General features: G+C 35.2%; 1 protein-coding gene across 2 annotated transcripts in view; it reads right to left on the bottom strand.

Annotated features, from left to right (window-relative positions):
- Positions 1–13974, bottom strand: part of NT5DC1 (5'-nucleotidase domain containing 1) — a 236821-nt gene that overhangs the window by 91615 nt on the left and 131232 nt on the right. For both annotated transcript variants that reach the window (XM_074187406.1, XM_074187407.1), the window contains one exon: positions 12166–12263. In XM_074187406.1, coding sequence (XP_074043507.1) covers positions 12166–12263 — 98 coding nt within the window. The remainder of the gene's footprint in view (positions 1–12165; positions 12264–13974) is intronic.

Below are 13974 nucleotides of genomic sequence, written 5' to 3'. Positions count from 1 at the left end.
CCTCTTGGCCCCAGGACCAGGGATCTGTCTACTGCGCCACTCAGCTACCCTACAGCAGGGTCAGAGTGAAAGGAGAGAGAAAATAGAGTACATGGTAGTGGAGAAATAAGAAAGGAGGGAGTTGCGATCAGCAATGGCAATGGTGGAAAAATATGGAAATAACTTTTTTGATGGACTTATCATAAAGAATGAGATCCACCCATGACAGAGTTGTTGGTGTTGGAATAAAGACTCAAGCACATTTTTTGTTATTATTATTTGGGGGAGGGTGCAGGGCAAATGGGGCTGGGTAGCCTGCCTGGAGCTGTATAGCAGGGTGATTGGTGGTTGTCTGAGGCCAGATTTGGACCCGGGTGCTCCTGGCTCAAGGGCCAATGCTCTGTCCACCACCCAGCCACCCCTACTATTATTACTATTTTATTTCATTTTGGGTCTTTTTTTTTTCTTCTTTTTGGTTTTTGCAGGGCAGTGGGGATCGGGTGGCTTGCATGTCACACAGCTGGGTGATTGTTGGGTCTACAGGGCTGGATGTGGGCTTGGGTGCTCGTGGCTCCAGGGCTGGTGCTTCTTCCATTTTGCCACCTGGCCATACCTACAATTATTACTATTATTTTTTTATTTTAATTTTTTTCTTTCCCCTTTATTTTATCTCTCAAGCAAATCTATATTTATGGGGGTGGGGGATATTTAGTTTACTCTTAAACAAGGATATTTTATTAATGTAAAAAAACCATTTGTACAAAATGAGAATAAAAATAAAATAAAATAAAATTAGCACCATAAAAAAAATATCATATCACCTTCCTATTATCCCTGTGTCTTTTGACTCATCCCCCTCTTGTACCTAAGAACTTCATAAAGAGGGACTTCATTAATCTATAAGATTTTGAACTTCTGAACTCACACACCAATAGGATGTGCCTCTGATTGGAAGGTAGAGATGAATCCCTCCAAAAACCTTCACCTAAGGAGGGGAGATCAGAGTAGTCATCTTTTTATTTCTCACCTGCCTTTGGATTTCTCCATAATGTTCCCAGATTGTTTACCTTCTTTCTTCCCCTCGATTCGTTTTGTGTATTGTTTTAGCCCTATTGGACTATAAGCTCCTTGAGGGCAGAGATTGTCTTTCCTTTTTGGATCTGTATCCCCTGGAGTTTGACATCTTTCTTTACTGAGTTCCTTCATCATTTATATCACAGCATTTAGGACCTTATTATATACTTCCTTGCACTGGTCTCTCAATCATTTCACATGTTCAATTTTGCCTTGAAAGATAGGAAACTTTTTATAGACAAAGATGGTAGATACCTTGTCTCTCATTATGCCCATTAACATAAGCCTTTTGGAGTATACTAGACTTTTCTGCCAGAAAAAAAAAGTGCTGGCAAAAAATTCTCTTAGTATTAGTTTCAAAAGAAAAGGCAAAAACAAAGGACTTTCCCAATGGACATATAGTTTACTTTAAAACCTCTGGCTCCATCTAGTGCCAAGAAGTGAGAGTACAGTGCCCAGTGGAAAATATTTTAACAACCTTTACTTTTCCTATTAACAATTGTTAATAATGTCTCTGAATAAACAAACAATAACATGACTGTGGGCTTTACTTAATATTAAGATGAGATGTTCAGGTGCTTCTGACTTCAAAACTAATGCCTAGTTTTATGGAAAAAGCAAATAAATCTTACTGAATAGCAAATTAACGTACAAAAACACCATTAATAAAGTATTCTACAAATACCCCACTATTTTACTTTGCAATGAATTTAGTAAAATTTTCTTTTAACTGACCACAGTACTTTAATATTGTTTGTATTGTGTTGAATTGTTCCTCTACTGGGATACTATTTTAAAAGTTTTTTTTGGTCAAAATGGTAAAAGATTTAGACATAAAGGATGATATCATAAGCAAATTAGGAGAGCAAGGAATAGATTACCTGTTAAATCTATGGAGAATAGTAGAATTCATGACCAAAAATGAAATGGTGAACATACTGAAATGCAAAATGGATAATTTTGATTACATTAAATTAAAAAAATTTTGCAAAACCAAACAAATTGCATCCAAGATTAGAAGGAAAGCAGAAAGATGGGAAACAATTATTACAGCAAGTGTTTTAGATAAAGACCTCATTTCTAAAATGTAAAAAGAACTGAGTCAAATTTATAAGAATGTAAGTCATTCCCAAACTGATAAATGGTCAAAGGATATGCTTTCAGATGAAGAAATTAAAGCATCTATAATCATGCGAAAAAAGTGCTCTAAATCACTGTTGATTAGAGAAATGCAAATTGAAACAACTCTGAGGTTGTACCTCACATCTATCAGATTTACTAAAATGACAGAAAAGGAAAATTAAATATGTTGGAGAAGATGTGAGAAAATTGGGACATTAATGTATTGCTGGTGAAGTTGTGAACCGCTATAACCACTCTGGAGTGCAATTTGAACCTATTGCCCTTTAAGGGCAATCAAACTATGTCTACCCTTTGATCCAGCAACACCTCTACTAGATCTGTATCCCAAAGAGATCATAGAAAGGGAAAAATAACCAATATATAGAAAACTATTTATAGTAGTTTTTTGTGGTATAAAAATTGGAAATTGAAGAGAAATCCGTCAGCTGGAGAATGGCTGAACAAGTTGTGCCATATAAATTGATGGGATACTACTTTCCTCTAAGAAATGATCAACAGGCAAACTTCTGAAAAACCAGGAAATAGTTACATTAAGTGATGCTAAAGTTGGATAAGTATAGCTAATGTGTACTAGTATACATTAAGAGTTGCAGAGGGAATTATTTTTCAGGTTTAGTTTGGACAAGATGGTCTTCAGGGTGCCTTTTTATCCCAAAACTATGACTTTGTGATTTGGCATGAATCTCTAACACAAATGAAGAGAGGGAGAAGCAAAGGTAACTCCAAAAGTTCTGATCCTGTGGGACAGAGATTTTGATAGTACCACTGATGGGAAGACTTGCCAAATATAAATTTGTACTTCTTCCATAAATTCCAATTCCAGAGGTGAATACCAGTTTTTGAAAGCTAATAAAATATCAAAATGGGAAAAAAAAACTTATTTTTTTCAGGTAATATGCCCTAATAGGCCAAATCTTTATAATCTTAGAATTGAATGAAAGGTGTACAAATACAAAATCCTGATGAGATTATTATCTGTTGTCTTAAAAAAAAATCCCAAAATGTTAATGAATGATATTGCATTGATTATATGAAGACTTAGAACATTGCAGAAAGCCCCTAAAGTAGAAACATTTCATTGCTACAGAGGAAAACAAAATGCATAAAAAAATGTGCATTGTCAAAACTATGATATTCATAGGTCATAGGGCTTGACTAGCAGTACATACACACATACCTTGGGCAGATAACGCAAATGAACAATGAGATGAACCCCCCCCCCCAAAAATGAGAGGCTGTTGAACAAGTTTTTGTCTTTGTGAAATTAAAAAGTTCCTTTAATTTCTATAAGCAGCTTCTTCTTGTTCTTCTTCTCTAAATGGGCCCATAGTGCATGATGACCATAAGCAAACTTTGCATGCAAATCAATTTTACAAGCAACCAATCACAAAGAATATATGAAAGGTATCATTAAATAAATCATCAAAAAATATGAGGCTAATAATGACATGGTGAGAGCAAGGGAGAGGTAATGGATAGTATACATAATTAAAAGTGGCCTCACACTATCAAGAAAATCCAAGGAAAATACCACCAGATTTGGTAGACCCCTTGTGACAATAAATGTAATTCACCCTCTGGGACTATTGTGCAAGAGGGTGGACTGGGATGTGGTGGGAACTCCAGCTTGGAGAGGATGGCCAAGGATTCAAGAAGACCTGAGAAAAGTCAGGTCTGAATGAGGGCATATAAATGGAAAGCGTATAATTTAAAAACAAAAACTCCAAGACAAGAAGTTTATGAATGATGAAACAGGAATTCCAGAAGGAATTCCAAAGTGGAAGAGTTGGACAGGGTCTCAAAAGAAACATGAGTAGGGAAGAGTTGAGATGAATGGGGATGAGAATATAGGAAGCAGGGGTTAGTGCTTATATACTACCTGTTTCTTCCATGAGAAGCTGAGGAGTAATCAAAGCCCTACACTCTTCCAAATCCTTGCCTATAAATAGGACCCTTGGAGAGAGTGAGTTTTATTATTTATTTCCCAGGCTCACTGTCTCTAAGGGGTGCTCATCAGCTTCTCCATAGAGTTGCCTAAGAAAGGGTAAGAGACTGGGTATGACACAGTTCCTTTCTGGTCATTGTTTGGGGCATGGGACTGGATGACCCCCAACTGAACCTTTTACCTAGCTTACAGGATTACCAAATTTATAGAATTATCAAGATCACAGAGTTGCAAGGAAAGTGCTTTGTAATTTATATACCTATAACTGTATATTCCTAGTGTCTGGGAATGTCAAGATCTTCTCAAAAGAGCAGGTATAGCTTATTTTCAGATAAAACTATAGTCTAAGAAAATGGTTAGGATCAAGACCTAGAAGACATCATATTATACAGGAATGAAAATTAGAAATATTGGACCTAGAATTCCTGTTCCAACTGAGTTTATCTCAATTTAAAAAGAAATTCTGCAACCCCCCCCATCCCAGAAAAAACTATCATATCCAATATGGCAAAATAGTTTTCCAACCAAAGTGGACATGAAATGTGAACTATGCATTTACAGAGATATAGTGGTCCTAGGATACCACATGTTGACTGCACCTTGAGATCCTTAACTATAAAATTCCTACTCCTATCCATTCTTCATTCCCATAGTCATGGTCTTTCCAATAGGGAATAATCTGAGTACAGAAATTCCTTTCCCATTCCCACCTTGGGGCCTTTGTCCAGGATACATTCCTAACCCTGTATTTTCCCAGGGGTACCAGTACCAAGAGATTAGATTAAAGGAGAGAATTGAGAATTGGAGGAGGATAAATATTAGGTCCGCTTCTTCATCTTCCCCCTTTACTCATATTTTGGCAGAGGGAGACTTAGATACCAAAGGGCAGAAAATCATACCTCACATTAAGGAAAAATAAATAGTTGAAGGTGAACACTCACAAATTCAACCCTGTTGAATCTTAGGGAAATATTCCATCATCTCCCAAGAGAGGGGAAAACTCAACATTAGTTTTCTTTGTCTTATGGTTCATTCTCTACTTTGGAAAGGTTAACCCTCCATTATGATTAGTTCTTCTGTATGATAAGAGAGTGAATGGAAATAGATCCACTCTACTCCAGGGTCATCCTCTGGTGCCTCAGTCTCATTCCTTCCAAGGGTGAATTCAATGGTACAATTACTCATCTGGTTAAGAACATCCAAGTCCATCTCAAAACCTAAAAGGGGTAAAAACTTGCCTTGCCTTGTCACATAAAATCCTATCCTAAATGTCTGATTACAGACCTGACTGAGGGGCATCCATGACCAAGAGAAGAATTCATAGAGCTGACACAATGGAGAGGCTGTATTCAAGAAAACTTTGGTATCAGACTCTCCTTCTGAGTTTGGCTTAGTGAAGGAGGAAGGGAAAGATGGGGAAAAGAACTAGTCATCCGTGGAACATGAAGGAAAAATATTAAATTCTGGTAGGGATGACTACAGAATGGGAAGCTAGTCTAAGCCACAGCTTGTCATTACACTTATTTACTACAGATTTTCAAATGAGAATCAACAATAGTAAATTAGAACAGCTCAAAGCTATCTTTATTACTAAAAGTAGTTTTTCAATTGAGATTAAGTTTCTGAAATGTAAAGTCTTCTATTCTGCTCTTCAAAACAATATAAACTAAAATGGGCCCTATCATATTTGTTCAAACATTTGTTTCTCTTGGAGAACATACTATGAAGGAATCTAACCATGTATTATGGTAAATATATCTTCAAAGCATATGCATGTTTTGGATAAAGGCTTAAAAATGAAGAATAATTTAGAACCAGGTCACTGAGATGAATTTACTTTTCATTTCCCTCAAGACCTACAGGTAACTAGAATTTAAACAATTACACTTCTTACACAATCTTTATGGTAAAGGTATGCTACTCCTGCATTCCCCTGCAATTGCAACAAGGGGGCAAGGTGGTTAGAATGAGAAGAAAAGCAGTAGATCAAATACGGTAGCAGTTACAAGTAAGTATATAAGACCTATAAGTAGATCCGAATAGAGACTGAGAATTTTTTTTAAGATACCAGGATACTGCCATAATTAGATATAAGAAAAATATTACCTTAGGGGAAAGTGGAGAAATTAATAGAAAATATAAGATTACCCTCCAGACCAAGAAAAGTCTTCAAGGGCTTTGCATTTATCCTTTCCCCTAAAAAGTTATTTGATTTTTATTTTAATCCAAGGTTAGGATTTGAAATCAGGTTGTTGGCTTCCAAATTCAATGTTCATTCCACTACACTTTCCAAGCTTCAGAAATATAATCAGTCTTTACTTCTAGCACTCTCAAGAGAATAGCTCTCTGGATGCTTATTGGCCCTCGATGACTTTTCTCTTTCAAGAGTACACTTGATGTAGATTCAACCTGATTTCACCTGAATTTTTTTCTTAAAAGGGGGAACTGGAAGGAAAGAGGCCTACACAATGTGATATGCCCTGGGCTCTACAGATTGCTTTGGGTTACTCTTGGAACACAATTTAACACAAACAACTAAAAACACAGAAGTACTTCTTAAATGAAAAATATTACAAAATTGCTATGAATAGTTCACTGGATTCAAACTTTCTCAAGTACATAGGGCTAAGTTTTGGAAGAGATGATTAACTGCTTCATAGGTGGCAGCAAACAGCTGATAATTTCCTCTGTTTAGCAGTCAGCTACCATTTGTTGGCCCTCTGCCCACAGTCATTAGAGGGCATACAACTCCTCTTTTGATACAGGTTTTAAACTGCGAACAAACAGCAACTAAAATATATTCTTTTCAGTGGTTAAATGCCCTTAAGTAAACATTCCTCTGTAATACTCAATGGCTGGATTTGAAAAAATATTGGCCTTCTTACACCACTACAACATAAGAAAGACAAATAGTCTGCTATTCATTAGGTCAAAAATAAGGAGGAAATGCTTCTCCTGCCCTGGTAGATTTTTCCAAAATTATCTGACCTAATGTCTTATAGGGTAAGTTTTCTCAGCATTAAACAATACTCCCATTGTGATAGATCCAGACAAGAGTTGGGGGGGGAGTTCCATTCTGGCCCTGAAAACCCTTGGGTTTTTATCATATTAAATACAGGAACAGTCTATTTAAGGTCAGGTTTCTGATGACTTCAAGCTTTGAGAATACAGCTTTGAGTGGAAATAAGTAGAGGTGCAAGGCTATAAGGAGTCATAATAGACAGTGTTAAGTTTATCTATGTTAAACATCTTTAGGTTCTCACCCAGAGTCTCTGCAATTTCATGCGTAGTTTTTTTTTTTTAAGGTTTTTTGCAAGGCAATGGGGGGGTTAAGTGGCTTGCCCAAGGCCACAGGGCTAGGTAATTATCAAGGGTCTGAGGTCGGATTTGAACCTAGGTACTCCTGACTCCAAGGCCAGTGCTCTATTCACTGTACCACCTAGCTGCCCCTCATGTATAATTCTGACAAATTTGATTATTTTTCTTTCCTGGAAACAAATGGAAAAGGAAATATGGATGCTACTAGAAACAGAAATACTCATAGAGAAATGAGGTACAAAAATTAAGAGTGACAATGAAACAAAACACAGCAGTTTGGGATCATTTAGTATGCAAATAAGAGGTCTTTATCCCCCCATGCATGCTGGTGGCTGCTCAGTTTAAAATACATTATGAAATAATAAAATATCGGATAAAGTATTTTATTATGCAATTTTATTAAGCAATGAACCATGGTCATCACAAAATTAGATTCAGTCTATTCTCTTTCAGGCAGCAAGGAAAGGTATAACATATTTTGGAAAGAATTTAATAAAACTGACGGTTAAAAAAAGCTGTATATTCTTGACGTTGTTAACTATCTGAAAAATTCACTTACTATAATAAAACATTCTCTTAAAGTGACTGATAAATGAAGTGCCATATAGCAAATTGTTTTGAAAAGCAGATATTCTTTAAGGAGAAATGTATTCAGTTCATTTATTTTTGGAGAAATCATTCTAGTAAGATAGGGAAATATGTGTGCATGTGGAACTTATAAAGATTCAAAGTCTGCGTATTTGTGAAAAAATTGTTTTTAAAAATTAAATTTAGGTTCACCTACAAAAATTACTTTTCTAAAGAAATATGTGAGGGATACTTATTTTATTAAATTACCATTTGTCTCACAGAAAGTGAATAATAACCTTTAGTCACAAACACAAACAAAATACCTCAAATATGACTGAACAACAATTCCCTTGCTTCAGTGCTATTTCAAAAAGAAAGCTGGATTCTCTGAGGTACCACCTCACACCTCTCAGACTGGCCAATATGAACAGAAAGGATAATGAGCATTGATGGAAGGGTTGTAGGAAATCTCAGACACTATTACATTGTTGGTGGAGCTGTGAACTCATCCAAACTTTCTGCAGAGAAATTTGGAACTACGCCCAAAGGGCAACAAAATCTGCATGCCCTTTGATCCAGCAATAGCACTACTGGGTCTATACCCTGAAGAGATAATGAAAAAGGGTAAAAACATCACTTGTACAAAAATATTCATAGCAGCCCTGTTTGTGGTGGAAATGAATTGGAAATCAAGTAAATGTCCTTCAATTGGGGAATGGCTTAGCAAACTGTGGTATATGTATGTCATGGAACACTATTGTTCTATTAGAAACCAGGAGGGATGGGAGTTCAGGGAAGCCTGGAGGGATTTGCATGAACTGATGGTGAATGAGAGGAGCAGAACCAGAAAAACACTGTACACCCTAACAGCAACATGGGGGCAATGATCAACCTTGATGGACTCACACATTCCATCAGTACAACAATCAGGCACAATTTGAGGCTGTCTGCAATGGAGAATATCATCTCTATCCAGAGAAAGAAATGTGGAGGTTTGAACAACGACCAAAGACTATTAACTTTAATTTAGGAAAAAGAACTGGTATCTTATTGTCCAATCTTGCTGTCTCTTATAGTTTATGCTTCTTCCTTCAGGACATGATCTCACTCTCATCACATTCAATTTGGATCATTGTATACTATGGAAACAATGTCAAGAGTGGCAAATTGCCTTCTGTTGGGGGTGGGGGGGGGAGTAAGATTAGGGGAAAAATTGTAAAACTCAAAATAAATAAAATCCTTTAAAAAAAAGAAAGCTGAAACAAGAGGAAGAGAGAAAAAAAATACTTCATTTCATTTAGTACCCATATTCTACACATCTGTGTAGAATGCCTGACATCCAGGCTACAAGTATTACTGCCTCTCTTGAAAATTATTGATTTATTCTACTCCAATTATTCCTATGTTATGCCTAGCTGAGGACCTTTTTCTCATTTTCTTCTCATTTCTTCTATTCTAATCATTATTATTTTACACCTAACTGAGAACCTTTTTTCTCATTTTCACTATTAAAACTAAATCTCAGGATGACTAGATGGTGCAGTGGATAGAGCACTGGCCCTGGAGTCAGGAGTCCCTGAGTTCAAATCCAGCCTCAGACACTGAACAATTACCTAGTTGTGTGACCTTGGGGAAGCCACTTAAACCCATTTGCATCTTTTCAGAATCATAATCTTCCCATCATCATGACATTGAGCAAGCCTCTTAAATTTCCACATAGTTTCAAATCTGCAAAATAAGGGAGCTGGATAAGTTGATCTCTCAGATTCCTTCTAGCTCAAGACCTTTAATACTATGTCTAATAAACTGGGAAAATCTATGTGTAATCATCCTACAAAGGCAACTGTTATCTTTTGCACCATGTTTACTGATTAACATGTACCAGCACTCTTTATTGAAAAGTAGCTTTTCCATAACAGTCTTCAGGTCTGTTACCAGAAGTTGTATCTTATACAATTTAAAAAGTTTATGCTAAAGACTTGGTAACTGTTTTATAAATCTCCAACAAGTAAGAAATTCTCTGATAACTAATGAACAAGTTATGGTTATGATTATGATACTGTGCAGTAAGAAATGATGAGCTGAATGATCTTAGAAAAACATGGATTGACTTGCACAAAATAATGCTGAGCAAAATGTGTATAACCAAGAAAATGTCATATAACACTGTGATACAATATTGTTTTAAGAACAACTTTGAGCAAATAAATCATTTTAACTATTATGAGTACTCAAATTAACTACAAAAGACATATAAAGATACTATCTGTAGTCAGAGAAAGATCAGATAAATAGAAGTTTGTATTGAATGATTTTACATACACACATGTATACATACACATATTATATATGTGTGTATGTGTGTGTCTAATAATAGCCATCTCTAGGACAGAAGGAAGAAAAAAGGGGAAAATAGCAATTTATATCTCTGTACAAAATAGATTTGCAGTTTCATATGCAATACATCCTTTTTAAAAATTATACTTCATTATGGAAATGCTTATATTATTCTATAAATTAAAAATAAAATAATAAAAATTTTAACAAATAAAATAAGGGGGCAGTTAGGTGATGCAATGAATAGAGCACCAGTCCTGGAGTCAGGAGGACCTGAGTTCAAATCTGATCTCAAACACATAATAATTACCTAGTTGTGTGACCTTGGGCAAGTCACTTAACCCCACTACCTTGTAAAAAAAATAAAATAAAATAGAAGCTAATGTAATAAGCCTATTCCTTTCTATGGAATCTTGTTTGCTACTGAACAATTGCTCCCAACTTGAAAATACCAAGACAGTAAATGAAAAGAAGAAATTCTGGTTTTTATTACCACCAATAATAGACATTTACTGAATGCCTAGAAATCGCTGTTTTGTGATGCTATGATATATTATACATACATACATATACATGTATGTATGTATATATATATGTTTAATGAATATAAAAATCACATTGGTTGGGGACAATCTGATGTTTGGGATATAAATATGGTTTTTGTTCTTCCACATTATAAAGGACAAAATACAAATGCTCTAAATTTATTATTTTCAATGTTTCCAACTACTCTGTTATTTCACAAAAATTCTACTTAGATACTCTATATTCCAATCAAATAACTATTAGCTGTCTTCTGATCACTTTAAACTTTCTTCATCTATCCATCCATATAAGCCATCCTCCATGCCTAGAATATACTCTCTTCTCATTTGTCTGTTGAAAATCTTTTCCTATATAGATCAACTCCAAAGACTATGGATTTAAGAGCTGAAAAAGACCTCAGTGATGAGCTAGTTCATTGTAAAGTTGAAAAAACTGAGGACCAAGTGATTTGATTAAAGGTCACACTCACAGTACATGACAGAGTTGGAGTTCAAAATGGCTCTAAGTTCAATGCTATTTCCACTATCACTCTGATTTCTCCATCAATCAGTTAATCAACAGGTATATATCTACCATGTCCCATGAAGACATTGGCTAAAAATGTACATTTTTTTTCCTCCTGCACCTCTAGAATGTCTTATCTAGCTGTCTCCTAAGCCACTATTATATATGACCTCATACTAATATTATAGACTACCTAGGCCCTGTTAGAACGTGAGCTCTGAGATTGTTATATTCTTCATCTTTTCAGTTCCCATGCATAGCAGAAGTACATGCACAGGACTAGGTAATTCCTAAATGTAATTGTATTGAATAGGTAGCATTCCAATGGATAATCTAAAATTGCCATATCTGTTTTTTTTTTTTTTAGTTTTTTTGTAAGGCAATCGGGTTAAGTGGCTTGCCCAAGGCCACACAGCTAGGTAATTATTAAGTGTCTGAGGCTGGATTTGAACTCAGGTACTCCTGACTCCAGGGCCGGTGCTCAATCCACTATGCCACCTAGCTGCCCCCCACATCTGTCTTTGTCATTATATGTGACCCTTATCTTATGTAAGCATTTTTTATCCCTCTCCAATCTTAACTTTAATCTTCTAGGGACTATTGTTTTGATTCTGGTGATAAAATTCTATGAGACAATTTCTAAAATAAAAATCTTTGCTGTTACAACCATCTTACTTTAGATTAGTTTTACAAAATTAGGAAGCACAATTTAAAAATTAGTAACATTTATATTAGAAAGAAATACTTACCAAGTGTTCGAAACAATCTCTTATTTGGTTGATGGGAGAAGAAACCAGGCTTCAAAGCATTTGAAATCACAATATCAAAAATATCTGTAAAATCATTCCTATATGACAATGGAAAGGAGCAAAGTTTCCAGTGAATGGATTGAAAATAAGTAGATAAATTATAATCCATAAACTTTAAAAAAACAAATCCTGAACTTTCATTATTTGTCCAATATAAAACAATGTTTCTTAAAATTAAATCAATTATGAAAGAGTAGTATGTTTATCCAATTTAGGAGAAGAGTTAACAGTGGCAACTGAAAGCAAAGACCATGGCTCCTTGACAACAATAAAGTATCATAAAGAGAAACATTTTACTTCTTTTTCACCATGAAATCCTATACACTGAGAATTATTGGATAACATATAGCACTTCAATGTTTAACCAAGCACTTTGGTGCTTGAGCAGCCCTTTGATGTATAATCAGTCTCATCTTACAACAAGGGAACTTAGTAAATGGTTCAATCAAGATGAATAGAGCTGTAAGTGACCATACTATTCCTGCTATGACAATATCTTGTTGAATGATGATCAAGCAGAATTTCAACTTGAGGAATTCAGCATAAATTCAATAAACATTTATTATTTAATATGAGATAGGTACCAGGAACCAAAATGCTCTTAAGGGATTTGTTACTAGGAAGTTACTAGAAAGTAAACTAGGCTTTCAAGATCAGATCAAAAAGAAAAAACAAAACAAAAACAAATGAGTAACTTAAGAAACCACAAAATAATGTCTTCAAATAATCAAATAATGAATTATTGTACAACTATTTATTAAGTGCTTATTATTGTAGTAGACATTGTAATATACCAATAAACAATGGGGTGGTATCTTTGGTACATCTAAATTAGCCAAGACAGCCTCTCCATTGTGCTTTCAATCAATTTGATGCTCTTTAGTATGAGTTTGAGACCTTTGTATAGGTATTCAAGTTTGAAAATCATTTGCCTCTGCTTTTACTCTTTCTACTATCATTGTGCTGTCATGATGCTCTGCAGTTTATGAAGCAAATATAGCATAGATAGAAAATTAAGGGAACTAGCAAGAACTTGAAAACATGATGTAAAGGTTAAGAATATAGAATTACACAGGCCATAAAGCATTTCAAAATAGAAAAATTTAGAATCTACTATTAAAAGGATGGCATGTAAACATGTAGAAAGGGAATAAGTGATCACAAATAATATTATTCTTGATATTATCATTCTCTCTTCTGATAAGAGTTTCTGGGAAATGCCTTAAACAAAGGCCATTTAGAAAAATATTTGACAAAAGATGGATTAACCTGGGTTAGCTGGTCATAATTAGGTAGAATCAGAAATGGCTGAATAAACAAACTCCACAAGTTAATACCAAGGTGGAGGGATTTCTCTAGTGAATTGTCTCTAGATTTTTCTCTGGTCTTATACTATTTTAAAAAAATTTCCCATTTGCTGCTGATGCTGGAGCTAGTGAATTGTTTGAGCACGAAAGTTCTAAGTGGGAATAGGATTAAAGCACTAATATAACAAGCACCCAAGAGGTAGAGGGCTAGCACACTGTCTACAAAGGAGGAAATGAATTTGTTATGAAAAGCATCCTGCTAGCAGGGGAGAGACAGGAGGACTCAGGATCACATTATGCATGCATGTGTGCATATCTGTGTATGTACTTATGCATGTAGATAGATGCATGTGTGCACATACTGCATGCATGTGTGTATGCATTTTTACATTTATACACTCCATTTTTTCCAAACTTTGCAATTCATTTGAAGGAAATGGTA

Source organism: Macrotis lagotis, chromosome 5, assembly GCF_037893015.1.
Source record: "Macrotis lagotis isolate mMagLag1 chromosome 5, bilby.v1.9.chrom.fasta, whole genome shotgun sequence".
Lineage (NCBI taxonomy): Eukaryota > Metazoa > Chordata > Mammalia > Peramelemorphia > Peramelidae > Macrotis > Macrotis lagotis.
The sequence above is the reverse complement of the archived record's forward strand: the minus strand, read 5'-3'. Positions and strand labels throughout refer to the sequence as shown.